General features: G+C 54.0%; 1 protein-coding gene across 4 annotated transcripts; it reads left to right on the plus strand.

Annotated features, from left to right (window-relative positions):
- MXRA7 (matrix remodeling associated 7) lies at positions 1-27,704 on the plus strand. Of its 4 annotated transcripts, XM_053960023.1 has the most exons (7): positions 1-613; positions 7,452-7,547; positions 9,624-9,684; positions 13,664-13,763; positions 15,677-15,727; positions 15,869-15,949; positions 22,699-24,391. In XM_053960023.1, the coding sequence occupies exons 1-6, from the start codon at positions 104-106 to the stop codon at positions 15,900-15,902; spliced, it is 852 nt and encodes a 283-aa protein (XP_053815998.1). In that variant the 5' UTR covers positions 1-103; the 3' UTR covers positions 15,903-15,949; positions 22,699-24,391. The 4 variants fall into 4 exon arrangements, with proteins under 4 accessions (XP_053815998.1, XP_053815999.1, XP_053815997.1 ...); XM_053960024.1 differs by lacking the exon at positions 22,699-24,391 and having other exon boundaries at positions 15,690-15,727; XM_053960022.1 differs by lacking the exons at positions 15,677-15,727; positions 15,869-15,949; positions 22,699-24,391 and adding an exon at positions 27,387-27,704.

The following is a 27,704-nucleotide window of genomic DNA, read 5'->3' on the forward strand; positions in this document are numbered from 1 at the left end:
AAGCCGGCCGAGAGCCGGCCCAGCCCCGCCGCCGGCCGAGCGCTGCCCGCGCACCCCCCGCGGCCGCGCAGTCGGGTCGGGCGGGCTCCGGCGGCAGGGCAGGATGGACCTGGCCGTGGACCTGTACCTGGCCGTCCCGCTGCTCTTCACCCTGCTGGCCCTCGTCCTCGCCTCCGTCTTCCTGAGGCTGCGGGGAGGCGGCGGCGAGCGGGCGGCGGAGCGGCCCCGGGAGCCCGCGGCGGAGCCGGCTCGGGAGGGCGGCCCCGGGGGAGAAGAGGCGGCAGCGGCACCGGCCACGACCAAGGGGCCGGAGGACGAGGGGAGCCGGGTGCCGGTGGAAGAGGTCGGAGTGGGCAACGAGGGGAAGGAAGCGGTCGCAGAGCAGCGGGAGGCGGCGGCGGAGCCGGGCCCCGCGGCCGAGCCCAGCCCCGCGGCGGCCGAGAGCATCCCCAGACAGCCGCCCGCAGAGCCCCGGCAGCCGTCCGAGGAGCCCCGGCAGCCGCCCGCGGAGCCCCGGCAGCCGCCCGCGGAGCCCCGGCAGCCGTCCGAGGAGCCCCGGCAGCCGTCCGAGGAGCCCCGGCAGCCCGGGCACCGGGAGGATGCGGAGAGCAAGGTAAGGCCGGCTCCCCGAGGTCCCCACAGCCGGGGTCCCCCAATCCCCCCGTGGTGTCACTTCTCCATCCCTCCGTCTCCGCGGGTGGCGGGGAGGGTTTTAGGGTTTTCCCCTAAAATAAGAGAGGTCCCGGCAAACCCCGTGTTTTTGTCTTCGGGTGGAAACAAGCCCGTTGTCCCCGGAGGAGGCAGCAGTTTGGGGGGATGTTTCTGGCTCCTTCCCTCTCCCGTCCCCTAAGGAATGCTCTTAAAAATAATCAAGAAAGTGAAGATTTAAGGGAAGAGAAGTGTGTATCAGTGTGAGCCTCTCCTGTGTGCACATCTAACCCCTGGGAGTCTTTTCCTTTCCCCATGAGCTTATCCAGGTGCTGGGGTATGTGCTTGTGTTTATTCTTGCCGTCCGCATCCCTTTTCTGTGGGTTACAGAAACTGTCCCCGTGCCAGCGCGGCTTCCTTGCGCTGTCCCTGCCTGCCCCAGGGAAGGGACCGCCCCACTCTTTCCCAGCCCCAGCTGGATGCTGGCCCCAAGCTCTGACCCCTGGCTGAACTGGGGGGGCTGGGGGCGGCAGTGATGCCTATAAACGCCCGGTAAATCCTCCTCCTCCACCGGATCTTGTTTAAAAATAAAAGAGCGACCCAGTGTCCATGGGAAGATCTTGTTCTGCTCTGCCCAGCCTGGATGGGACTCGGTGACAACCTGAGGCTCCTGAACTTCCTGCCTTGGTGGCTTTCTCCCATGTGGCCCGTTGTCCAAAGGCCGGGAAGGGAGTACTGGGGTGGCTCGGGAATGCGGGAGCGTCGCCGTGTGCCGGCAGCGTGTTTGGGCCGGGGCACAGGGCTGGGGCCCAGTCGCCTCCTGGCTATTATTAGCAGCATTTGTAATCCTCAGCAACTGTTTCCAGGCTGCCGGGCAGTGCGTAGTCAGCCCTCGCCTTGGAAAGCATCTCTACTGACTCACCGGCTAGCCTTGGGCAGGTCCCGGGGGCTTGCACACCCTGCTCTGTGCTGTGATGCTCTGCAACACCCACGGGTGACCTGCTCTCGGGCTGGGATGTGGCTCTGCCTCCCTGTGCTCCTCGCACCTCCCTTGGTGGTTTTTGAGCCTCGGAGCTCTGCCTCTCCCCTTGCCCATGGATACAGCTCTCGAGCAGTCCCATGCCTTGACACAGCATCCTGGAAACCACATCTATTTCTCTGTTGTGTGATTTATCAGTGCCTGTGAGTATCAGGATCTCTGGAGAGCTCCTGGGCCACCATTAGCCAGCTGGGTCCTGGCTGGGCCAGCTCAGCACCAAAGTTGGCCACTTGTCTGGAGCTGCCCTCTGGTCAGGTGCAGCACCCACTGGGACAGATGGATCCAGGGCTGCCAGAGCCTGCAGCTCCTCTGCTGCTAGCTCATGTCTTGGGAATGTTTTCCTCCTCTCTGGCTGCTCTTCAGCCCTGATTTTTTTGAACAGGCACTGCTGCAATGCTTATTGTCTTCAGAGAAGGGCTCAGCTCCTTTATCCCCACTCAACACAGGTGCAGTAACAGGGTTTTGTGTGCCTGGAATGAGTTCTTAGTTCAAGAAATGGGGAGTTCTGTGTCCTTCAGAAGCCTGGCTGTGCCCTGTGGGCTCCTCACTGCCCTCAGCCCCTCTTACATCAAAGGAGCAGCAAAGGGCTCCGGCCAGCTTTTCCTCCTGGGAAATTGCTCCCTCACTCTGTCAGCAAGGCAGAACAAGTCACCCTGGGCCTGAGCAGCATCCCCTTGGGAAGGTCAGGACCAGGCATGTGTGACCTGGGTGGTGGTGGGGAGCAGTGGGAGGGGGAGCGACGTTTCTCGCTGCTGAGTGAGTGTTTGGGAGCCGTGGCCCGCGCATGGTCCTGCAGCTGCCAGCGCTGCCTGGCCGGGCTGGCCGGCCCTGGGGCCGGGTGGCACAGCTGGCCGAGGGACTATGAGGGACTACGTGCACTTCCAGCAGGCACCACACACGTGTGGCAGTGCCCAGTCAGCTGATCCAAGGGTTGATGCTGTGGGCAGAGTGGGAGAGACCATCCACAGCTCTGCAGAATCTCCCTGGATTCTGGTTTTGCTCCCAATGAACATCCTCTAAGTTGCTTCATCCTTCCCCTCCTCCAGCACCACTCAGACCCAAGCCCAGAAGATGTTACAGGCAGGGATGGGACGGGCCCTGGGCAGAGTAGGGAGTGCTTTGCAGGCGGCTGCTGATGGAATCGTTCCCTTTCCAGCCTGTCTTGGCTCGGCCGAGGGCTGCGGTCCCCTGATGTGACTCAGCAGACGAGGCTGGCAGACCCTGTCCGGCTGCTGGCTCCTGCAGGCTCAGGGCTTCTCAGTACATCAGCAGGCAGAGGGCTGTGCTCGCCACTCAGAGAGCTTTCTTTCCTTATTTATTTTCTTTTCTTATTTATTTTCTTTCCTTATTTTCTTTCCCCCTTGTTTGCTCAGCACGCACTGTGCCAGGCTGGCTCGCATTGCTCGCAGCCATTAACCACTCGACCAAAATGCTGATGGATGAACCCGCCCAGGGACAGCAGCCTCGGTGTGTTAATGACGGGCTGGAGCCGTGCATCCCGCTGCCTCCTCCTTCCCTGCTCCCTGCCTGTGCAAACTGGGATCTGCTGGGGCAGCTGCGAGTCTCAGCCTCCCTCTTGTTTCCATCTCCTGCCAGGCTGATAAAATCGCTAAAATTGAAGGCTCCCTGCCCCTCTCTGCAGTGACCAGTTCATTGCAGCATCATGCTCAGGGCTACAAAATGAACCAGTGGCAGAGCAGGGAAAGGAGCCCAGGAGTCCTTGTTTCCCTTAACTGCTGGTAGTGTTTCCCCTTGTCTCTGCTGGCTCCCATCACTGAAAAAAAAAACTTAATTAGTCTGTCGTTGTCTGTTCTCATCCCCATCCCCAGCTCGTTAATGGATGAGGCAGTGCTGTCAAAGCAATCCCGTAATGAAAAGCTGCTGGGTGGGAACTGGGTGGGAACAGCAGCAACGCTGGGGCTGTGGAGCGTGGTTCTTGTGAGAAACGGTCAGAAACTTCAACTCTAATGAGCCATTCTGTCCTGGAAGTGACAGGTGGCAGGGACTGGGCAGGGTTTTCAGTGTTGGACCACAGTCACCTCTGGGATGCCATCCTGGCCAAAATGTTCTGGAGATGGGGAGGGTGAGTGGGCAGTGCCAGGGCACGGCAGCCTGGCTGGTTTGCCAAGGGTTAATTGCAGCTGAGGGCTTCAAACAGAGCAGGGGCAAGTGGGTGACAGTGGAGAGAGGGGACACACAAACCCTGCCTGAGCAGGGCAGCCGGGGGCTGTCACCTGGACAGCAGAGGCACAAAGGCTTCATCTGTCTCTTCTGCCAAGCTCCTGGTGCATTTTCCCATTCCTCCCACCCCAGGCTGTGCCTCCCTGGGGGCTCCCAGTGCCTCTGGACACACCGGGCAGCACAAACCACCCAGCTCCCACCGGGAGCCCTCTTTACATTTAAAAACTCATCATTTCCCCCTCTAATGCCTCCTGCCTGCCCTCCCTGTGCTGCAGGGGAGAGGGTGTCTAATTAAGTCTGGCTGTAATTGGCAGCTGTTCAGGCTGTGTCTGCACTGCCAGCAGGCTGGGACAGGAGCTCCAGTGTTCCCCAGGGCACTGGAGAGGGATGTGGTGATGTGCTACCCCCCATCACAGCCCTGGCAGCAGCACTGCCAGGGAATGCAGGGCTCCCCACCCAGATCCCTGACTGCTCAGCTGTGCCCAGCTCTCACCCAGAGCAGCCTGTGCCAGGGACAAATGCATCATCTCTTGTAGTGGCTGGAAACTGGGAAGTGAGACAGGATGTGTGTCACACCCCAGGAGCCTGTGACCGTGTCATGCCCGCCCTGAATCCCCCCACGGGGCTGAGCTGGGACGTGGTGAGGGGCAGGGTGGCACTGGGGTCTGCGCTGTGTTCCCTACACGGGATGAGGAGGTTGGGCTGCTGCCCTGGGAGCTGTGGGCTGCGTAAAGCCCTGGAGCTGTGCCAGAGCCAGGGCACTGCTGGAGCACAGCCCACGAGGACTCTTTGCCTCCTGAAGTGCCCACCTGTGTGAAGGGCTGCCAGGTGAGGGCCGACCAAGGATGCCATGCAGCTCACCTGGGCAGCAAGGGACGTCCTGGTGTGTGGTGTTTGCTGTAGCAAAAAGGGAATGAGCTGGCTGGATGTGATGGTGCCTGCAGAGATGGGTGCTGCTGAGCTGGGCTCCTCACCCTGCTGTGGGACACAGAGTTCTCCTCAGCAGCCCTGGCCCTGCCTGATCCTCACTAAGGGCTGGATGGTCCCAGAGCTTCAGAAATGCTCTGCTCACTCCGTGGCTTGTCCTTGCCCATAGCAGTGACAGGGGAAGTGGCAGGAGCAGATGCTCCCATGCTTTGGTGGGCTCAGACCTGCAAAATGCCATCTCCACATGAGGGACATCCTCTCCAGACACCCCAGAGCTGGCAGGACCATCACCAGGGCTGGAAAACTGCTCTTGACCTGCAGCTGCTCCTCTGGCCAGCGGGAGGATGGAGAGCCCCAGTGGTGGGTGAAGGGGAGCTGCTGACACAGCAGCTGCTTTGCTCTGCTAAACTCTGCCCAACATTGTTATTATTATTTAGTCTTTTTTTAAAGGTTTCTTCCTTCCCCTTTTCTCCTGGTTTTTCTCTTTCTGGCTGGCTCTCTCCTGTCTGCTTTCTTTCCCTCTTGCAATGTCTTGCATCAGGCTTGGAGCAGAAAGTGCAGCCATAAATGGCAACACACAGGGCCCAGGAGTTTAATCCAAGATAATTTTCTCCTCTGGCTTTGCGGCCTGGGATCTTCCCTTTTCCTGAAGCTGGAGGCTGAAGCAGGGGCACTTATTTGTCCCCAGCCTGCCCATAACAGCCAGGGCTGTCCCTGGAGAAAGGGTGAGGGACACACCACCCCCAAAGTCCCCTCTTGTCCTTTCTGAGAAAGAAGCCCGTTGCTCAGAAGGGTTTGCAGCGGTGATGGAGGAAGTGGGGAGGAAATGGCCAGAAATGAGCTGAAAACCAGCTGATGCTGCAGTGGGAAGCCTGGCTCCCATCTCCTGTAGGCTGGGAGAGGGTTCAGTGCTGGCAGAGCCTTGAGGGGGCATTTTGGGGTCACGATGCCACGCTCCTCTACCTGAGCCATCCTCCCCCAGGAGACTCAGGGTTGTCCATGGTCAGTGCTGGCTGTGTCCAGAATGTCCCTGAAGCCTTGTCCTCGCTCTGCTTTGCTCCAGACTCTGCTGCCAGAGTCAGCTTCACGCGCGGGTGTCTCGCTCGTGGCCATGGAGCTAAAGGGCAGCAGCACGTTTGTGATCATCCAAGAAATGCTTGGCTCTGCAGCCGGGAGCCGCCGGGGCAGATGGATCGCTGCCTTGTTCTTTAAGGCGGATGACTTGCTGGGTTTTAACACTGGGCTTTCCGGAGCCCCGGGCGAGCTGTGCCCAGGTACGATTCAGAGGTAGCGGGGCACGGGATGTGCTGCGGCTGGGCTGGCCCCGTGCTGCCCGCAGGCAGGAGAGGGCAGGGAGCGTTCCCAGCCCTGCGTGGCCCCGGGGCCAGGCAGCTGCCGCCCAACGACGCGTCCCCTGGCTCGGCAATGAGATCTTTGTTTGCCGCAGCAGCTGCTCGGGGCGGCCCGTGTCAAGTCTCCTCCAGATGCTCCCGGATAATGACGTGCACGGCTCCCTGCAGTGCTGCTTCTCGCCTTTTTTTTTTTTTTTTTTTTTTTTTTTTTTTTTTTTTATTCCTGCGGGGAGGTTTTCGTGGCCGGCATGCGCTGGAGAGATGCTGATTTGTGGGCTCTTGGACAGAGCACTCAGGTCCTTTCTTCTCCAGTTGTTCCTTACTCACTCCCATCTGCTTAAAACTCTCCCTGCATTCTCCCTGGGCTGTGCTTCCTACAGAAGAGCAGCACCTGAGGTGCCCTGATGTCCTCTGTGGTGTCCAAGTCTCCCAGTGTTGTCCCAACGCCTTCCCCCATCCCTGCAGGATGCCAGGACAGCAGCACCACTGGCCAGGGCAGGGCTCAGAGCTCCGAAACGCGGGGCTGCTCCAGGCACAGAGGGCTCTCTCCCCTCTCTGGCTCACAGGGGCTGTGGGCACAGCCAGGCTCGAGGTGGGGCTTTGTCCCTGCTGGCATTTCCAGCCAGCCCAGAGCTGCTCCCGGCCCGATGCTGGTATTCCACTGCAAGGTCAAGGGACGCTGTCCCTGCTCCCTGCCCACGCATATCCTCCTCCACAGCCCTGCAGGCACAGGAGGGAAACCTTCATCTGTGGAGGTTTTGGCCAGGGAAAGCTGGCTGTCAGGGAAAGCATCCACAGCTGCTGTGGGGCTGAGCAGGCCGGGAAGCCCCAGCCCCAGCACTGCAGGATGGGATGGGGAGGTTTCCAGGGGGTGTTTGCCTGTGATGGAGAAGGCAGCTGGCAGAGCATTGACAAACCGAGCATGTCCTCTCCCTTCTGCTGCATCAGCATCCCGGGCAGCTGCCTGAGCCCCGCCAGGGCGCACGGGCAGCCCAGCCTGGCACTGGCAGAGCCAGCCCCCCTCGCTGACGGCTCCCTGCACTGGTCCCATCCCTCGGGCTGGGGCTGCCACGGGGAGCAGCTGGTGAGCTCCAAACCCTGCCTGCAGGGCGGGCACTGGAGGTCTCTGGGGCTCCTCACTCCAGCAGCCATTCGTGGCTCGGCACACGGCACAGGCATGGGGCAAGGTGGGCTGTTGGCCACCTTCGGGATTTGTCCACGTGTGCTGAAGCTGCCAGGGCTGGTTGGTTGAGCACAGGGAGGGCTCGGGGGTGTTTGTGCTCAAAGCTTTTGCCCTTTTCCAGATCCCACCATTGGGTGCCTCGCCTGGACCCAGCCTCGGGCACAGAGGACAAGCAGAGGACACAAGTGGCCACGAAGCACTTTCCAGCCATGCAGAGGTGTGTGGGAGGGAGAGCCAGCCTGGGCAGGGTGGCACGGCGCACAGTGTGCCAGCGTCCCTGCAGGGGTGGGGCATTGTCCCAGGGTGGCAGTGCCCGTGGGCAGGGGGGCAGAGCTTGCCTGCTGTTCTCCCCTGGCGAGGTTGGGTGGCCTCTTAATGCCTCAGCCCATTTAAGGCAGAAAGGAATGGTGTTCCAGGGCCAGGTTTGTGGTGCCCCGGGGATGGGGGTCAGTGAGGTGGGGCCCTCTGAGGCAGCTGGACCACGATGGCTGTGGGAGGGAGGGAGCAGCCCCAGGAGGGCAGAGGGATGGGGATGTGGAGTCTGGGGCTACAGCGTGGGGGGAAGGGAGGTGCTGGCATCTGCCTCCAAGCCATCCAAGCAGAAATGTGTGTGTAGGGAGCTCCTGGCTGCCACGAACCCAGATGGCCCCGGCACGCTGTGGCCTGCCAGCCTGGCATCCCTGCCTGTCCCCTCTCTACTCCTGTCAAGTGTCTCTTCCTCTGTGTTGGTGCAGATCTATTTTTTTTCCTTGGAGGTTTGCCACCCAAATTTCCTGCTTGCTCTCATTGTTTAATGCTGAGCTCCTAATGCCCAGGCAAGGAAGAGGCTGAAATCTCCCTCCTTGTGTCTGCTCCTGAGAGCTGGGTCTCCCAGGGGATGTCCCAGCTCACAGGGAGAGATGGATGTGATGGGGAACTGCTGCCCTGGGCTTGTGGCCCAGTCACCAGAGCTGTGTCCCCTCCCTGTGCCCTCCCTGAGGCCACTCCTTTGGGTGCCTCCCCAGCCATCCTCAGGGGAAGCCCGGGTGTCCAGCGGGAAGTGCCCATGTTTGGAAGCGTGGCCCAAAATAGCCGTGGCTGCAGCGGGCAGGGGTCCCAGTGGCATCTCCTTCTGGGGAACAGAGTGGCCAGAGGAAGCCAAGTGGCTGTGAATAATGCACATTCCTCCCCCATGACAAATGAACCCAGTTCTGGGCCGGGGCTGTGCTCCAGCAGCTCCTGCAAAGCTCTGCACTGCACAGCTGGCACTTGACTGTGCGTGGTCCTTCTTGGGTCAGTGTCACTCTCCTTGGGTCTCCTTCACCCCAGCTTTTGTGTCCCTTGATAATGAGGGTCCTGGCAGCCTCCCCCCATGCTGCTCCCCCCTCTGCAGGTGCTTTCCCCTTTTGCCATCCCATGGGGTGCACGGGGCCAGGAGGCTGCAGGAGACATCCCGGGGTGCTGCTGACCCCATGGCTCGGCTCACAGGGGTTTGCAGCTGGAGCACAGGGCTGTGCAGGAGGAAATCTCTCTTGCAGGGGCTCTGCCATGTGTCCTTGTCGTATCTCCAGAGCTGGGGTGCTCCCCCGTCTCCCTGCTTGGAGTTTCTGCACAGGACAAGGAATCTCGGCTTTATGAAGTTTGTTGTATCTTGTAGAAGGGAACCCCAAGACTTCCAAAATTGCTTTACCTTAAAAAAAACCCAAAATGTGCTGTTGCGGCTCTCACCTGTGCTCCAGACACCAGCAGTGGATGGCTCCTGGAGGGGTCCCAGCACAACCCCCCAGTGCTGCCTTCGACCCCTGGGCCTGACTGGTGAATGTCCCTGTGCTTCAGAGCAGCTCCTCGGCCCGTGGCTGCAAGGTGGCTTTGGCTGGGGATCTGCCTTTTCCTACTGCCAGGACAGCCTGCCAAGCCTGGCCTGGGGGCACACAGAAGTCCCTCTGGCTCTTGGCTCAGTCCCCTGCCTGTCCCTGGGCAGCAGGGGTGGCAGGGTGCAGCTGGGAGGAAGGTGCTCAAGCACAAGGCTCTTCTTAAAAACCTTAATATCTCTTTGATTATGGGGAGGTACTTGCATTTCACAGCCTTTGGGTGGGCCAGATCACTGCAACTGACTAGTGAGAGGAAAGCAGACTAATGAACCTCACTCATTAGCGAGCATCCTTTTGTCCTCTTCCTTGGAGGAAGCAGGGAAGGGGTGTGCAGCCCTGTCACTGGAGCTCCAGGCTCTGCATCCCAGCCCTGCCACAACCAAACGTGGGTTATTCAGCACAGCACCTTCTCCTCATGGCTGTTCTGTTTTTCACTCCTCCAGGAGGAAGAGGTGGACTCAGAAAACGAGAAGCTGGTGGTGAGAGAGCCGGAGGATGAGGATGGTGAGTGCCAAGCAAGCCAGAACTCTGCAGGGAGATTATGGATGGGTCTGGAGCCCTGAGTGCTTGGGGATGGTCTCCTTCCTCCAGGAAATTCCTACCCCTTCCCCCGATGCCCTTGGGCTGTTTGCCATGGGGTAGCTTTGTGATGCAGCTGCTCCAAAAGCTCCTTGCTGCATCCAGGACAATCTCCAGGGGCTTTAGTCAGGGCCATGTTTAACTGATTAGCCAATTAGTTGATTGGAAAATGATTAATTGACTAACTGGTGTGACAACTGCTGCAGTCCTAAGAAAATGAAACAGATGGTGCCTGAATGTCTGTCTGACAGGGACTCTGCTCTCCTGAGCAGCCCTGGAGGTGCTGGGATGTCCCCAGGAGTCCTGGCTTGGGGTGGCTGGGGACAGCTGGGGCAGCAGGAGGCCTTGGGGTGTTCCCCCTTCCCTGCCCCACTTTCTGCCTGGCTCTTTGAAGGTGCTGTGTGGCAATCCCCCAGCTCAGGAGGATTATGCCTAATGCCACAGAGAATCGAATTTTAATCCTGGTGCCATTCCTGCAAGGCGGGGGAAGCTCCTTTGGAGACAGGGTTCCCAAAATACACTCATTCCACCCTGCTGGGCTTTTTCGCAGCACTGGTGGCTGGGGATGTCACCGTGGGGGGCTGTGGGAGGTCTGCTTTGAGGGTTGATGGGTGTATCCTGCCAAATGGATGCTCAGCAACGCTGCTCTGCCAGGGTCTGCTTCTGTGGGTCCAGCTGTTTCAGGGCTGCCCTGGCACCGCGGGGCATCGTTAGGAATGGGATGGGGGAAGGTGATGTCCCCTGGCTGTGGGACCTGGCTAGCACTGTGTCCTCCCTAAGCACCTCCTGCAGGCAGCCCCTGGCTCCTCTCCTGAATTATTCCCACTGTTTCTGAAGCATTTTTTAAGGGGGCTGGGCAAAGCGATGGCCCGGGCTGATGAGGAGACAGCTGGGAACACCAGCAGTGCCCTGAGACCAGCCCTGCTCCCTCCTTCACTGTCTCCTGTGTGTCCTGGCCCCACTCAACCTGCGAGCAAAGATTCCCCTGGGGCATGTGGGGATCGTGCAGGCATCTGTCACCAGCCTGGGATGCTGCCCTGTGACCAAAACCACCAGAGCAGCCTTCCCTCCACTTTGGGCAGGGAGCTGGCAGGGATAACGTGTGCATCATGCCAGAGCAAGCATATTCAGGAGAGAGGTGCTCTCCTAGGGCTGCTCTCACCCTGCCAGCTCAGGGTCACAGCACTGGCAAGGCAAGGGCAGAGAGATGAAAGACAAATGTTTTCTTTAATATGAACTCATGGAGGCTCTCAGTAAGTAGGTCACCTCCTATTCCTGTAGTGTTTTCCCTGTCTACATGAAAACCCAGCCTCCCCTTTTCTGTTTCCTGAAGTTTGTTTTTCGATCTGCAGAGAAAGTTCCTGAGCTCAAAAACCAGCCAGAGGTTTGCAAAGCCACACACTGTCTCCTTTTTTTAATCACACCATGTGGGCAGGGAGATGGGGACTTGCCTCCCTTCTCCCTTATTATTTGCTGGGGAAGTGGCAACTAAACTGCTCTTTTTGGGCCAGTCTAAATCCTAAATCTCACTTGATTTGGCAGAAAAAACACGTGAGGGAAACAATCTTAATTGTCCTTGAAATCAGTCAAGCTTTACAAAGGTAATGAACAGCTCCTGCTCTGCACCAGCATAAGGAACAGGATGTTACACCCTCTTTTTTTTTTTTTCCTTTCTCCTAATATCTCCCAAAGCAGCAGCCAGCTGAATTTTCTTTCCATGCACTTTTATGGTCACCCAAAGTGCTGATAAGCTGCAGCATTACTGCTTGTTTCCAGCTAGCCAGGTTTGTTTGTTTGTTTGCCCATGGGGAGGGTTTCCCACTGGGGGAAGTGGAATATGGCCAAGCTGAATGTTTGGGGCTGCACATCAGAGCCTTGGGCTGCTTGTGTGCAGATATTTTTGACAAAGCTGGATAAAGGGTCTGCATCCCCTGGGAGCCCCAATGGCATTTGGGGATTAGAGAAACACTCCAGATCAGTAATTGAGCAGTAATCCACCAGGACTTCCCAGGGAAGCTCCCCAAGATCAGGAACCTGGAGATGTAAAGAAGTGAGGAAATGTGGGCATTAGCAGGGGGGAGGTCTCTGGGAAATTCCCATCCCACTCCTGTTACTCCAGGCATGGTGTCCTGGTTTAGGGCAAATTTGGGAGAGAATATTTGAAGGGGTTCTTCTAGAAAATAGATTTAAGTGGCTTAGGTTTTTTGTTGTTTTTTTTTTTTTTTTTTTTTTTGGCTCTTTTTAACAACAACTCACCAAATTTTATTAGTAAATTACAGTTTTGGCATGGAAATTGGTAAAAGTTATTGTGGTTAACTCCAGTGAAGCCCTGCACTCCTTATTTCTGAGATCTCTGATTTCCCCACCTACAATACCAGGCTCTGACTTACCTTTTACAAGGAGGTCCCCAAGGTCTGGCAGCAGCTGAATGTGGGCACGAGCTTGGGGTTGGAGAAATCCCAAAATCAAGGTATTGGACACAAGGAGAAAAATCCTTAAGGGCAGTATTGACTGGAAAATAGAGGAAGCTGGTGCTGAATCCTGCGTGTGAGGAAGGCAGGGGAGGGGCTGTGAGGGGTTTTTCATTTGGGCAGCTGGAGGAGAAGAGACAATCATGAATATGGCCACAATTGCAGTGGAGAGTATGGGAAGGGGCTTCCTGTGCTGCTGGGAGCAGAGGATCCATGTGTTATGTACAAGTTGAGGTTTTCTCTCCTGCCAGGGGAGTTTCACCCCTTTAGGGGTCCTGTTGATGTCATCCTGTATACTGGTTTGGAGATAATGTGCAATCTTTCAGGGCCACGCGTCCTTTTGTGCACCCCTGGGAAGCATCCCCAGGGCTCTGAGGGTCGGGGGAAGCAGCAGATGTTGCTGGGAATGTGGAAACTGCAGTGCTGGGTGGTTGGACATGAAGCAGCCAAGTCCTGCGGTCCTTGGGAGATAAAGGCTCTCAGATAAGCAGCCCACGGATAACATATATCCACTGCAGCAGCTCCTCCTGGGCCCCCTCTTGGATTGACCTCCCCTCCTGTTGTTTTCTCCTATCTGGAGGAAGATAAAGCACGGGAGAGGTTTTTAAAAGCAAATAGTGCTCGAACAAAATCCGATTGGAAAAGGATCGGCTTTGGCTCAGAGTCTGAGCTTTGGTGCTCTAATTAGCACGGGGCTGAGGCTGGAGAGCTGGGTGGGAGAGCACCCAGGAGAAGAAGATCTTGGCTTCCTCCTCAGGGCTGGCGACAGAGGGATTTGTACCTGGCTGTGTTGGTGCTCCTGGGGCTGCCTTGGCTCGGTGCTGTTTGCAGCCCTGGGATTTGCCATGTGGCAACTTCTTTTCACAAGCTTTGTCAAGGGCTGCAGGAAAGCTGGGACAGCTCTGCTTGTGGCACCATCCATGAGCCCCCAGCTGGGGAAAGGGCCCCTGGATGAGGAGAGGGAGGGAGGAGGAATGCAAGTCTGGAGAGGAGAAGCGGAAAATGCTGCGAGTTAATCAGGGCAGGATTAGCATGTCTTGATAAGCCAAGATGGGCCTGCAAGGCTTTGAATCCAGGGAGAACAATGGCATATGGTTCCTGGGCTGTAGGATTTCCTTGGATCTGCTTCCAGCAGGCTGCTCGCTCACAGCAGTCCTCGCTGTTTGCAGTGCTGGCTGTGGCCGAGCTCCTGCCATCCTCTGGCCAGCAGCACCTCGGCTCTGCTCTGGGATCCACACTGCCTCCCTGACAGTGCCCACCTTTCTGCAGATTGGAGCTGACTCAGGAAGTGTGCTGGGGTGGCCAGAGCATTTGGGGTGCAGGAGCAGATGTCAGAAAGCACCCAAAGGAACAACCCCACTGCTGTGGGTTGTGACTCTTGGGAGGTCTCTGGTTCACCGATTTCTTGCTCTTTTTTTGTCTCCCCTCTCCAGCTGCAGATGAGAAGTTTTCTTTTAAATACAGTCCTGGAAAGCTAAGGGGAAACCAGTACAAGTCAATGATGTCCAAAGAAGAACTAGAGGAAGAACAAAGGTAAGTTGAGCTTCTTTTTTCTTCTTGCCCAAGCCCACCTGGCTGACGTGCCCTTGGAGCAAGCTGGGTGTGCTCAGACCTCTCTCTCCCCACACTGCCCTCAGAGTCTCACTGCTCTGGAGTTCCAGACCTCTCCCACCCAGGAAGATATGAGAACAAACAAAGTCACACTGATTGAGGAGGTGGAGGCACTGTGACCCTAAATACCTTTGGAGCTCCTCTGGATGTTAGACCAAATTTTCCAGCTGATGCAGCTGGTTTATTTGCCCTGATCCCATTAGTTCTGTGCTGATAGGTTTCTCCTGAGGACCTGATCTTTGGTTACTTCCCCTCCCTTGGCCCTGTGGATGGCATGGGCATAGCTCAGACACACTGGGGCAAAGTGAGGGAGCACAAGGTTCTAGAGCTCACTGAGGTGGGGCTGACACTACAAGTGTCCATTCCCAGGGCTGTCTCTTCAGCTGGATGTGGTGGGGATTTACCAAGTAGTGGGCCTGGTAGAGATGGAGAATTGTCCATCTTGCACTTTTTGCTGAAGTATCCCCCTGAGCCCTGCATGAAGAAAGGTGAAACCTGTCCTGTCACTTCTGGCTCGAGATTCCCCAGCCTATAGAAGGAATAACCCCACAGCTGAGGGCTCTGTGGCAGGCTGCTCCCTTACAGGTATCTGCAGCTCATACCCCCTCCCTGAGGGTGAGCTCCAAGGAACTGATTTCCCCATGGTGGTTCAACAAGCCTGGGAGATGGTGTTCTCTCCACTGCTGTCCCAAGGGCTGTGGGACCCACAGCCAGAGGTTTGCAGAGAGTGATTTAGGGGCGTTTGTCACCCCTTGCCTGTCAAATTGTGGTCTAAGTACCACCACAGCTGGCCTGGTGTAAAGAACCAAGCAGAAACTTGAGCACAGCAAGGAAGGCAGGGATGGGGGGGATCACAGTTCACCCCCAGCTCAGGCAAATCCTGCTGGCAAACCTTGCCTCGAGGATCTTGGGCAGCATCTTTGTGATGCCACCAGATGGGTTGGCTGAGGTTTATCTGTGTGAGGGGCACTGTGGTAGGCAGAGTAAATCCAGAGACCTGCCCTGCTCTGGGGTCAGCAACAGAAATGAGCTCTGGTTTCCTCTGGCATGGATTCTGCATTGGTGGCATCAGGAAAAAATGATTGCTTTCTGCTTTTCCATGTGTCTGTTGTGCCTGAAGCCCCCACCCTGTAAACTGCTGAGCAGGGCTGTGAGTGTCACTGTATTTTTCACCTGGGGAGGGTGGTGGGGGGATGAGCCAAGTGAATGTCAGGGACACCCATGGGGCTAGATGGGATTTGCTTCTCAGGATCCTGCTAAACACCAGTGCAAAAATCTACCTGCAGCTGGCAAATTCAAACCCTTTGCACCAGTAGCTCCATCCAAACCAGGTGAGCAACCAAACCTGGCTCCATCCAACCAGGTCAGCGCTGCTCAGGTTTTCAGGGCCAGGAGTCCTGCAGGGCCTTGGGCTGGTTCCTGTGCGGCAAAAAAATGCCCTTGTTGTCACCTGGGGACACTGAGGGGACATTGCCTAAGGACAGCAGTGGGATGGGGGTTTTGTACTCAGGACTGTAGAACAGGCTCCAGGGGGTGATGGACCTGTCTGGGCACATGGCACTGCTCAGGCACCGCTGCTCTTGTCTGTGTGGAGCAGTCCCAGGGCAGGACAGTGCACCTAGAACCGGTGGGCTCCGTGTCCCTTGGAGGCTCTGAGCAGCCTTCCCCACTGAGGGCCACTGGCAGACGTGTTTTTCCTACTGCTCCTTTATTTTCTTCTCTTCCGTATTTGTGTTGTTCATTTCTTTAAGGCAGCTTGGTGAATTTTTTTTTTTGTCTTGCTTTGTTGCTGGCTTACTTTTCCCCCCCTCAAATCTTCACTGCGGCATCAGCAGCTTTTCATTGCAGGCCTCGCAGGTGGTGCAAGGGGGCAGGGCTGCTGCCAGGTAAGCTGGGCGAGCTGAGCACAGCAGCTCAGCCTTGTCCTGCATCCTTCTCCTTGCCCTTCCATCCCTCTCCCCCTCTCCATGAGCCCTGACCGTGCTGCTGACCTGCTGTGACCCGGGTTTGCCACCTTTATGTTGCAGGATTGAGCTGACCTCTGATCTCACATCTCTGTAGCAAGTACCTTAGGTCCTCGGCCACAAACATTCTTGCAAATCTTTTTGGTAAGGACATGCTGCTGCTTAGAGGTAGTGGTAGCACTGATAACACCCGCTCGTGTCTTGGGTTATTTTGCTTTTGGGTTGTTTTCCAGGGGAGGGGTTGTTTTGAGCCGCAGTTGGTTGCCTGTCCCACCTCCCTCCACACCTCCCTCCCCTTCCCTCCTCATAAGAGATTAATGAGTCCACTCCCCTCTGCCTCCATCTCACTTTCCATGAGCACTCCAGGGCAAATGGGGGCTCTCACATTTGGATGCTCACCTCTTCTGAAGCTGGACATCCCACAGCCACTTCTTTGTACCGATTTGGGCTGCTGCAGACTGGGTGGTTAGTCCTAATGTTTGTTATTAAAACTGAGACAGGTTTAGTGTTCACTTTTAGCCCTGTCACTCCTCCAGCTTTCCTGTGGACCAACAGGTTCCCATGTGAAGCAGCAGATGTAAGAAACATCTCAAAAATGCAAGTGGGTCCTCAGAGGCTGCTTGTTGTGTAGTTCACAAGCTTGAATTTTGGGACTCCTTAATCTTGGAGATGCCATTGAAAATATTCCTTGCCTGTTCCAGGAGGAGCTGTAGGACTTCAGACAGGAGAGTACAGGCATGCAATAGATTTGGTTATTTAAGAAAAAAAAACACCTCTGTTTTAACCTGCATCCCCGCAGAAGCTGTGGTTGTCCTGCCTACAATTCACTTAAGTCTTGTGGCTTTCAACTGGTGCTAAATCTGGACTAAAAGGGGAAGGAATGTGACCTTCACTGAGTGATGCAGCTTCCTGCTTTTGGTGACTTCAGCCTTAAAAATTAGAGTGCTCACTGGGGGAGGAGGACAGTAAATCCTTTTGACAAATTCTTCTGCTGGGGTGGTGGCTGTGCTTGATCACACCTGGTGGGTCACCAGTCCTCCTGGAACAGAAGCACGTAGCCTTTGCCCCCCTGGGGGAGAAAAACAGTCTGGGCAGGAAGGGGAAGAGTACAGGGGAAGGATGCAGCCTTTGCTCCAGCCAGCACAGCTTATTCCCAAATCCTTGCCTTCTGCACCTGAGGCTTTTGGCCATCTGTTGCCAGCTGTAGCTGCCACGGTGCAAAGCTGGAGCTCAGGAAATGTGAGTCCTGGTGGTGCTGCTGCCCCTGCTCAGACAGGGCTGAGGTGTGTGAGTGTGAGACACAACCAGGCTGCCTGAGAGGTGATGCTGTGCTGGCTGGGCAGCTCCTGTGGAGGAGAGAGGAAGAACTCCCCAGTGTGCCTGCAGGGCCCAGCTGTCATGGATGGCTTGGAGTGGTCTCTGCCAGATGTTCTTCAAACCTCCCTTAAGCTTGAAAGAGGTTAGTGGGGATTTTTGCTGTTAGAAATTAGTATGGTCTGGACTCTGCTAAGTGTTGACAGCTGCAGCAAGGCTCCACTCCTTATAAAAGAGAAAACAATGGGAGAAATGGCCCCCTTGGGTCTCTGCTTTCAGTTCTCTCTTTCCATGAGGCAAAGCAGGTCCCAGCCAAGCCTTGGTTGGCCTCAATGCTGTCAAGGGGTTGAGCTGTCTGTGCTCTCTCCTTGTCATTCTTGGCTAGGAGTGTTGGTGGGAGAAAAGAGAGCAGATCCCATCTGACAGGCTCTAGAAAGGTCTTTCCTCTCTGTCCTCTCTCTGGGATTGAGGAGGAGGTGGGGGTGAAGAGCCAGAAGCTGCCCCATGGCAGACCCATTGAACAGGGTCTGATGAATGGCACCAAACTGCTCTTTGCAGGGCACTCCTGGATGGAGCAGGAGATCCCCCAGACCACTGCCAGCCTCTGGAAGAGTGCAGGGAAGATGGGGATAGCTGCCCAGTTTCCCTGGGTAATGGACTCAGTTCCCACATCCAGGTGACCCATTCAAGGAGCAAACTCTCCTCCTGCCTCTCAATCCTCTCCTCTCACTTCCTGGCCAACCACAGATGGGCCGAGGTGACACTGAATACAGACTGGGTTTAAGCCTAGGGCTCAACTGCAAATTGGAATTCATGCAAGGGGAATTGGATGCTGTAAATAACAAGCTCAGCCCTTTTCTTAGTGGTAATTAAGCAATGGAAACCTGCCTGCTCCCCAGCTGGGTTCAGAGTGCCTCTTGGTTATGGGACACTGAAAAAAAACTGGGCTTGGACCCAGCAAGGCAGGGTAGACCCTGGTTCTAGGGAATGTCAGAGAGGAGAGACCTTTCCCTGCTCTACAAGGCATCCTGAATGAAAGTGGGATGCAGCTGTGGCTTGAGGGACAACTGTGCTGAAGTTTGAACTTTGAATGAAACAATGTTGGTGATGACAACCCTGGAGCACACAAGGGCAGGAAGCAGCTGCAGAGGTTTAATGACTGTGTTGACAGACCTTGACCTATTTCAAACATCTCCACTAGTAGCCCTCCAAAAATAGGTGGGTGGACAGGGCCAGGGGAGGTTGCATTTTGGGAGAGCTGTCCATTGGCATCTGTCCCTGTCCACCCCCTGCATTGCCATCACATAACCCTGGCCTGCCTGCTCGCTCCCCTCTCCGTACAGCTTGGGAACTGGGCCTCTTTCTCCTCCCTCTCTTTTGCTAACCTTCCCCCCACCCAGTGCTTTGCTGTCCTGTCCTGTCCTGTCCTGTCCTGTCCAGCATGGTGCTTCTTTTGGATGAGGGAAGCTGGTAAGTTGGGGCTTTTTTGGGGGGTGAGGGTTATTATTTGTTTGCTTCTCATCTTCTGCAGCACGATAGTCGTCCTGGGCTGAGGGAGGAGGAGGAGCAGCAAGGGGTGCAGGGCCCAGGGCCATGGCACTCTGCAGGGCAGGGTGGCCACTGCTTTACTGCAGCCACCAGCCACGGGGATGGCACCAGCCATGGGCAAGGTTGCTTTCAGCTGCCAAACACCCAGGGCATGAGGTGTGTTTGCTTCCCACCTGCCTCTTGGAGTAAAGGGCACTGTATGTTTGGGGATCCCTGCTGAGCTCCTCCTCATGCTCACTCTGTAGGTGCCCAAGTTCACTTGGATGAGGAGGAAGTCTGCTGGTGGCCTGGTGCTGTTCCCTGCCTCTACAACCCTGGGGAAAATGTCCTCTGATCTATGAGATGTCAGTGGACTGGAGCCCTGGCCCTATTTATAGTCATGACTGAGTCATGAATCCCCAAAAGCTTTAAAAACAGAGTAACTCAGGATGCCTCCCTCAGAAAGCCAGGGAAGGGGAGGCCAGGAAGCCCCTTCCCATCTCCTCCTCTCCCATCCCAGAGAGGAAACCCTTGCAAACTCCCCCGTAGCCTTTGCAGGGTGTGAGTCTCTGACCCTGCCTTGGCATGAGATTTTAGTTCTGACAGCAACTCTGCTTAAGCTCCTGGTTTTTTTTTTGGCTCAGGTCCTGAATTGTCCTGGCTTGTGGCTGCTTCTCCGTGTCTCCCTCACCCAGCGCTCATGACTTGTCTTCATCTGCTTCTGCTTAACCTTGTGCAACATGGGCAGCTGGCTGTTCTCTGCCTGCTAACTCCCTGGGAGCTCTGCTCTGCCTGTCCTGGTCTCCCCTGCAGCTGGGACAGACCCAGGGATGCAGGGAATTGGGGCAGCTTGCCAGGCTGGGAGCAAACTGGTGTTCAGTGAGCTGGAGAACAAACATGGAGTGATGGAGGAAAGCACAGCCCAGCCTGTCCATGGCTTTTCCCACTGCTGTGGTGCTGGCTGGGGTGGTCAGGAGTGTTGCAAGGGAATGGGCACACGAGTGATGGATGAGCTGGTCAGGAGCCCAAGCCACCTCCCTGGCTGTGCTCTGGCCTTTTCAGCTGTTGCTGCTCTGGCTGGGCAATGTGGGAAGCTTCTGCCTCAAAACAGTTGTGGGCAAGGTCTGCTGGGGGTGATACAGCCCCCAGTGCCACTGGCTCCTCACCAGCCCCTGTCCTAAAGCCAGTGAGACTTGTGCTCCCTGGTCACACTGGTTCTGGCAGCCTCGAGGCACAGCAGGTATTTCCCAAAGCCCAGAGCACCTTTCAGCTTCTCTGTCCCAGTGGAGGAATTTCAGATTTGTGTTGATGAAGCTCCTTTTGGTACCTCTCACTCAATCCCTTCTCTCTTTTCTAAGCACTGTCTCCCTGTTCTGCATTTAAGTCCTCTCTCTGTTTTGCTGAATGGCTGAAGCAACTGGCTCACACTTTTGGGGCCACTAGGAAAGCTTAGATTTAGTGTGTCATTCCATATTCTTCCTGCAATACCTCAAGACTGGGTTATAGTCACCACCAGAAATGAGATGGTGGCTGCCCCCATGGTAAAAAATAGGGGACAGTGGTGATGGGACCATGCCCAGCAGTGAGATGGGATGGAACTTCTTGGAGAGATCTCAACCACCCATTGCCAGGACTGCCCAGCACTAAGGGCTTTTATTCCCTGCTCTTCATCCTCAAGGGTTAATCCTAGGTTGGAGTGAGAAGACTCTGGAGCCTGGTTGCCGTTCACCTTCCTTGACAGGATTTCAGAGCAAAGGACTGATGGTCCTGACAAGGTCCTGAGCCAGGGAAAGGAGCTGGGAATGCTCCGTGCTTCTGAAAATAATCTTTTTGAATGAAACTATTCCTTAAAAGGGCACAAGCAATTACCAGACATGGTTACAGTAGGGCTCTCCTTAGAGTGAGTCAGGACTCCTTTGGAAAGCTGAAGTTTATGAATGGGCTACAGATTTCCTGACCTGCTGTGGATTTTTGCACACATGAGAGATAGATGCACATGGGAATGCCACCAGTAACCCCTGTTTTGCAGAGCTGAGTTGCTGTCTTCTCTCAAAAGCAAGAAGCCTTGTGTCAGTGCTGTGGGTGAGCAGGAATGCTCCTGAGGTGTATGACATGCAGTTTCCATGCTTCTTTGAGACCTTCAGTCCCTGAGCTGCCCTCATATTCCAGGACCTGCTTTTGTCTGCCCTCATATTTCAGACCCTGCTTTTTGTCTAGGCTCCTCCAGCTTTTCCTTGCACAGAGTCATGTCCAGCTGACAAACCACGTGATTCAGTGACTTGGCCATTGGCTTGGGCAAGAACACAGATACCTGGATAATCTTTATCTGAAGAAAGGATACAGCTTCTGGCAAAAGATGACCCTAACCTGGTTTGATTGATGAGCTGCTGGGGGCAAGCATGCTGATCCAAGGAGAATGGAAAGGAGGGAAGAGCCAAGGATGAGCAGTGGCTCAAATCTCTGGGCCTCCATCCCAAGCTAATTAACATTTTTAGATTCCGTGGCTGAAATGCCAGAGCTTCTCAGCCTGGGAGGTTATATGGCCCCAGTGTCCCAGAGAAGGACTGCCTAATGCTCTTTAGTCCAGTTCCCCTCACAGCTTTCTCCAGGACCAGGAAGGAGTATCCCTGTTGTGCAGATGGAAATTCCTGGCTCTGATGTACATCCTCCGTTAGGGTCATACTGGTTTTGAGATCTTCTCACCCCAGCTGTCACCCTGGCCCTGTGGAGATGAGTATCCCTGTGAGGGACTCATCCACCCTCTCTGATGTCCCCCATCCCTCCCTGCTCCACCTGTGGCACTCTGGAGGGGACCTCCCCTCCTGGGCCCCCATGGCAACGAGCTTATGCCCTGACACGTGAAATCTGATTATGCTTGCGTGACTTGAGCGGGATGATCCGCTCCTCAGCGCCGCGAATCCCGCAGAGTGATTATCCACTCCGGAAAACTTCCTTCCTTTGTCCTAACGAGACGGCCACTGAGCCTCGGCAACGTCGCTCCAGTAACCCCGGTGCCACGTGATGATCTCCCATCCGGGATCCGGCTCACCGGCCGCGCTCAGAAGGCTGCTGGAGAAGGCAGGATTTTGCAGAGGAGCAAGAGATGCTGTTCCTCACCCTCATGCCGTGGCTGGCTGGAGTAGGGGGCTTCCAAACGTGGCTCAGGTGTTATGGACCACGAACCCTGTTGGATCCAGGAGGAATGAGGCTGGGGTGTGTCTGAATGCGTTTGTAGGGTAGGTGAGGTGTGTTGTAGCTTCCCTCTACCCCAGTGCAGGTCTCTGTGTCCATGGGCAGCTGTCCAGCCTTGTGCCAGCTGTTTCCTGATGTGGAGGGTTCACCCAGCATGAGAGATGCTGGGGCAGTAAGGGCAGAGTGTCTGGAAGATTCCAGCTGAGAACAAAGGACCACATTTTTTAGACCCTGGCTCTGCTACATGGAGGGAGTACCTGGATGTCCCCATACATGAAACACATCTCACCCTCCTTCCCTGGGACACTGAGAGGGCTTCCCATCAAAAGGAAGTGACCTGCAGGGAGTCCGGGGATTTTACCTCCTTCCCTTGAACAGACTCATCTGTAGAAAGATTGAGAAAGGTGGAGCAGTTCAGGCACACCGCCCTGTGAAATCAGCACTTGTTCCTGGCTCATCTGGCTACAGGTGGGAAGAGGAATCTGGGCTGGTCAAGGGCACCAGCAGCCCCAGGAGGCTCTGCACAGGACAGTGAGGCAGTAACCCCTGGCGTTCATTAGTTTGGCTTCTCCAGTTCTTATTAGTAACTCAGAAGGGTTGTAACTTAGCTTGGTGCCAGACAAGAGGATTTGCACTTCCGATTGGGTTTTGACTATCCTGCTGCAGTTGATGAAGCAAAGTCCTTCTTAGAGGCATGAGGTTTGCAAACAGCAGCTTGTCCTGCCCTGAGGGGGAAGCTGCCTTGCCTTCCCCCCAACACATACACCGAGGGCTCTCCCTGCTCGTTTATGTGAATAGTAATGAACCAACCTGAGGAGTGAAATGACTGAAATGATTTCTCTCCCTGTTTCTCTTTGCAGACCTGAAGACTATATGAAGTTGTCCCTAGCCTCCTCCTAAAGGCATCCCTTGGCATCATTAAAGGCTTGAGAGAAATACCAAAACCAACCAAACACACCCATAAGAGAAATCCATAAACCCTCAAAACTTGGGATCCCATCTTGGTCTGAAGTTGAGTTCTTCAAAAACTCCTGTCAAGTTTGAGGATATCCTATTGTGTGGCTCCACGGACTAGGGCTGGGCCCAAGCAGTGACCTGAGTTATGTTTGGGGGATTGGGAAGAGCCTTCCTCCCTCTCCCCCAAACAAAACCCAAAGTGAACACTAAATATGCAACAAGTCAATTAGTTGTGTTTGCTGCATATATTAGGCCATGAAATCCATGTTGTTCCTTTCCTGGGGTGGGCAAACCATAGCTCTGCTCTCAGACCAGCTGGGACCTTGTACCAGAATCTCAAGTTGTTTTGTCCTGGGGTCAAACTCCTCTGTATTGCTGGGGGCTGGTAACTGCCTGTGATTGCCAGTGTTGTACAAAGCTGCTTTACTCTGAAGGGTGGAGGGACAAAGTGGGGTCCATGTGAGGCATGGCAGATGATGGCTGAGCTGACCCAAATCTTGCTTCTGTAGTTATTTTAGCAGAGAGCTGATTCTGTAGGTACACAGGATACTCAAGAAGTGATGAAGTTTGATAGTTTAGCTGTTCTGCTTGCGGTGGAGAGACTACACTTTGGCTGCTGTTATTTTCTGCATCCTCACTTTTCCCTACTCCACTTCCCAAGAGGAGAGACCCAAGGAGACAGCTATGGCATCAGGGGTTCCCTCTGGCTCAAGATGAGATAGTGGAGGTCCCGGGAGAGGCACACTCCCCATTCCTCTGCCTGCTTGCTGTTCCAGTGCCCTCCTCTCTTGCTGGTCCATGGGAGCCAGAGCTCAGCGTTGCCCCTCAGCTCTGTCACACAGAGCAGATGAATTTGGCTGGGCACATACTCTGTTTTAAATCAAAGCCAGCTGGTTTTTGAGAGAGAGAAGAGAGTCCAAGTCCTTTAGTGATGTTGTAGAAACACCAGGCTGGGTGGGGATGTGTCCTCCAAAGCTTCTCTGTCACTGCCTCTTGGCTAACACTGCAAACATATCAGGAACCCAACAGGCTGTTTTTTTTTCCCCCTTTGAATTCCTGTGCAGACAATACTTGAAACCTTGTACACAGTTGTCCTTTCCAGCGCCTGGGGTTGGCAAACTCTTCCTAAATGGGCTTGTTTAAAGAGCAGCAGGAGGCTTCAGCTTTAGAAGAGGCTGGGCTGCCCCCTCCCAGCCGACAACTGCAAGCGTGTTCAGTGGTTTGCATATGAATTTAGGCACATCTGGACCCTCTGCTTCAACATCCTGCTGGTACAGCCGCTGTCTCTCCTCGGTACTGGCTGGCTGACTGTGTCCCAAGCACCCAACTATGCAAAGAATGCCTTATATCCGTTGTGTTTAAGTTACATGGCAATATGTACATCCAGCAAAGTTGGTAGTTAAGTCCAGATTTTTGCTAATGGCAGCAAGTCAAACTCTTTCTTCAACTCAAATGTCTGTCTGGTTATTTTTTACTTTTGTTTGGTTTTGTTTGTTTTGTATCTGACGGTGGCTCTTATACAAAGGACTGTAATTCTAGTGGCTTGAATCTGTAAAAATTGCCTTTGTTTGGTCCAATAAACCTTTGAATAGTTTATTTGGTTTGTGCTTGTCCTCCCTACCTCCAGCAGCTTGTAACTTCTTCCTCAAGAGATTTGTGTTGAAAATCTGGATTTTAGGTTAGAAGTATACTCTGCCCTACTATTACGTTTATCCCATAAATGACTACATTTCCATAAATGATGAGAGGGAAAATCAGGGATATTCCCCTTTTTCTGCTGAAGCAATGCAGTATTGCATTCGTGGTCTTGTTTGGCTGCAGAGCAATTAACAACATTCCCAATGCAGAGCTCTGCCCAGGATTTCAGCTGCTGTGGACATGGGTGCTTAGCAGTTTCTAAACCCCAGATCTCTAACATACCTATGGCTCACTGCCCCAAACCTCCAGCTAACTGTAAAAGTCTTGGACTGAAATGACTAAAAAGAGCCTAAGGGAGCTAAGTATGCAAATGTAATTGCCTATGAAGAAGAATTAGGCTGCTTCAAAAATACTTAATTAATCTATTTTGTTAACAACAAGTAAAATCCCGTTTGACCTCCTGAATCCAAATAGTTTTAAGGACAGCATTTATGAGAAGAGAGAATGATTTTATTTGTGAATGGGGTATGTTTGATCTGAACTCATCCAAAAAAATACTCAAAAACCAAACCAAGCTGGATCACAACAAGGTTGTTTTGCAAGGTCGCCTCTGATAGGAAGAAGCTCCTCTTCAAAGACAGTTTCATGTTTGTGGTGACTTACTCTTCCTTCCCAGGCTCTTTTCTCTCTTTATCTTTGTTTTGCTTTCCCTTTGTAGTAGATTGTATAGTGCAGAGCAGTAACAGCCGTAACAGCTCTTTTTTCTGTTCTCCAAATGCACAGTCATGATACTTAAAGTTGAGAGGAGAGCCAAAATACATTGATGTTGTGCTTCAAAAAAAGAGAGGGAATATTGTCTGTGATCCTGATTTTGGAGACACAGAAATGGGCCTTTGGAGAGGTTTCAGCAGTGCTGATGTCTGTGAAATACCGAGTGAGGGATGCAGACCTGTGTGAGCACTCCCAGCTGGGATGCACTGCAGACAGAGGAGGCCAAGCTGTGTATTGAATTTCTCCACACCAGACTGGCAACGTGCCCTCTGGTGCCCAGTGGTGATCTAAAATAAAATATTGATCACTCATGACCCTGCTTCCCTTCCTCTCATCTGGAAAGGGCAGCTGGATGCTCTTCCTGTGAGCACAAAACATTACAGAAGAGGCAAACAAATCCAGGCTTCCATAAACAAAAGATCCCACATCATTATCAGGATTTGTTTGGCTGCAGGACCGTTGCATTTTAATTGCAATAGAAAAGAACTGGCAAATGAGCTTGCTTTAGTCAGGATCTGCTTTTTTCCTGCCCTGTTTGCTTCAGTGGGGCTGAGAGGACAGGCTGCTGTTCCTGCTTCTGCTGGGGCTTAGCCCAGGAGAGGGGAAAATGCAGAGCTGGAGCTCAGGAGCATGGGTAGAAGGTTCCTCTGTTCATTCCTGACTGTCTTCTTCTGATCTTGTTCGTGGAGTGGTGGCTGCTGGTGCGTTGACGCTGTCCTTTCTTTCAAGCAAAGATTGTGCCCTGGTTTTGCCTGTCAGTAGTTATTATTGCCCCTCCTGCTAGTGGAACAGCTGATAGCTTGTCCACACAGGCCTTGCAGGAAGACTACCCCGGGTTATCCAGTGGCGTGCATTTAAATGGATTAATTAAATGGTTTAAAGTCCTGTGTGGGAAGCTGGTTGTGGCAGGAAAGAGGACTCTTGACAGGGTGACCACGTGGGAGTAAAAGCCAGATTCTGTGTTTTTAGCCCATGGGAGGTGCTGAGCAAGCGAGAGGAGCTGGGATTGTGGCAGGTCTGTGCTCTGAGCTGTCACTGAGTTCTGGCCTCACGCTCATGCAGGGACAAAACGAGCCTTGAAGTAACAGGAACTATATCTGCCCTGTCACAGCCATAAAGCACCATATCCCCATTAGTTCTTCCTATCTCCCACAGGAGAGTTAGGAATGAGATGTGCTAGGCAATAGAGCAGCCTGATCCCCATCTGGTAGGAGTCTGGCAGTGGGAACATTCCATCCCTCAGCCAGCCCTGTCCAGAGCCATGTGCACATTCATCTTGCCCCAAAAGGGAATTTTGTGCAGTTATATCAGTTCATGAGCTACCTGCCAACAAATGGCACTCCTGTGCTTCCCACCCCCCAGTGATGAGCAGTATAAATCCTCCTACAAATAAATCCTGTCACAGATACCAATCTTCATGGGATGTACAATGGTTAACTGGTTCAGAGTAGGGAAAAATCAAGATATCTTCTGTTACACGGAGAAGGGGGTTAATTATCTACTATGGGACTGCCTGGGGATTAAAAATCTGAGCTAGGTGATCCACTGGTCAGCCTCTGCCTACACAAGAACCACCTCACTGCTGGACTGGCTACCTGGCTCCATCTCACCATTGGACATTGGCAAATAAACTTGAATCCAAGCAAATTCCTACCCGTGATCTTATCTTTTAGTGGCTGATTAAAATCATGTCCACACTGGGAGGTAATCTGCTCTCTAGTTTTAAGTTAGGATATGCATCTAAAATTTGATAGCTATTCCTGAATTATTCTGTATCTACGTCCTCTCATTACAGAAGGAAAGGACACTGGGCTGTTGAATCTTAATCCAGGTTTGTTATGGAGTCTGCTAAATTGGCACATGTTGGTCTTATAAAATTCCACGTCACGTTATCTTGAAAGTTTGAGCATAGATGAGCCCTAAGGAACTCCAAAGCCAGTGTTAAAGCAGGCTGGTTTATCTCCACGTTTAGGGAGCTGCAGAGAGACGTGCAGGGTGATGGGATAGATGGGAAGGGGGAGGAAGGAGAACCAGAGGCTATCTCTGCCTTATCTCACACGGACAGATTTCCTGCAGCCAGTGAGGTTTGCACAGTGACCTGCCTTTGGCTCCGTGTTTCATTTAACAGTGATGTTCTTGCTCCTGGACTGGCTATTCCTACTTCTCCTTTTCTTCTCGACAGGGTTCAGAGAGAGCAGCTGGCTGCCATCTTCAGACTGATGAAGGAAAAAAGTGACACGTTTGGAGAGATGTCTGAAGGGGACATGAAGGAGCAGCTCAGACTGTACGATATATAACCCTGCAGCCAGGGGAGGTTGTGCCCAAAAGCCATCTTGGCCCTTGCTCTGCAGGACACTGGAGGCTGTAGTGCTTTAAAAGTGTCTCAGTAGTTATTTCGCAGTTCCAGATTGTTTTGCAAACACATATAGGCCTGTGATATGTATTTCAAAGGACTTGTAATTCCTCAGCCTTTTAATAATTTTTCTTTGTAGAACTATAA

This window comes from Vidua chalybeata, chromosome 19 (assembly GCF_026979565.1).
Source record: "Vidua chalybeata isolate OUT-0048 chromosome 19, bVidCha1 merged haplotype, whole genome shotgun sequence".
Lineage (NCBI taxonomy): Eukaryota > Metazoa > Chordata > Aves > Passeriformes > Viduidae > Vidua > Vidua chalybeata.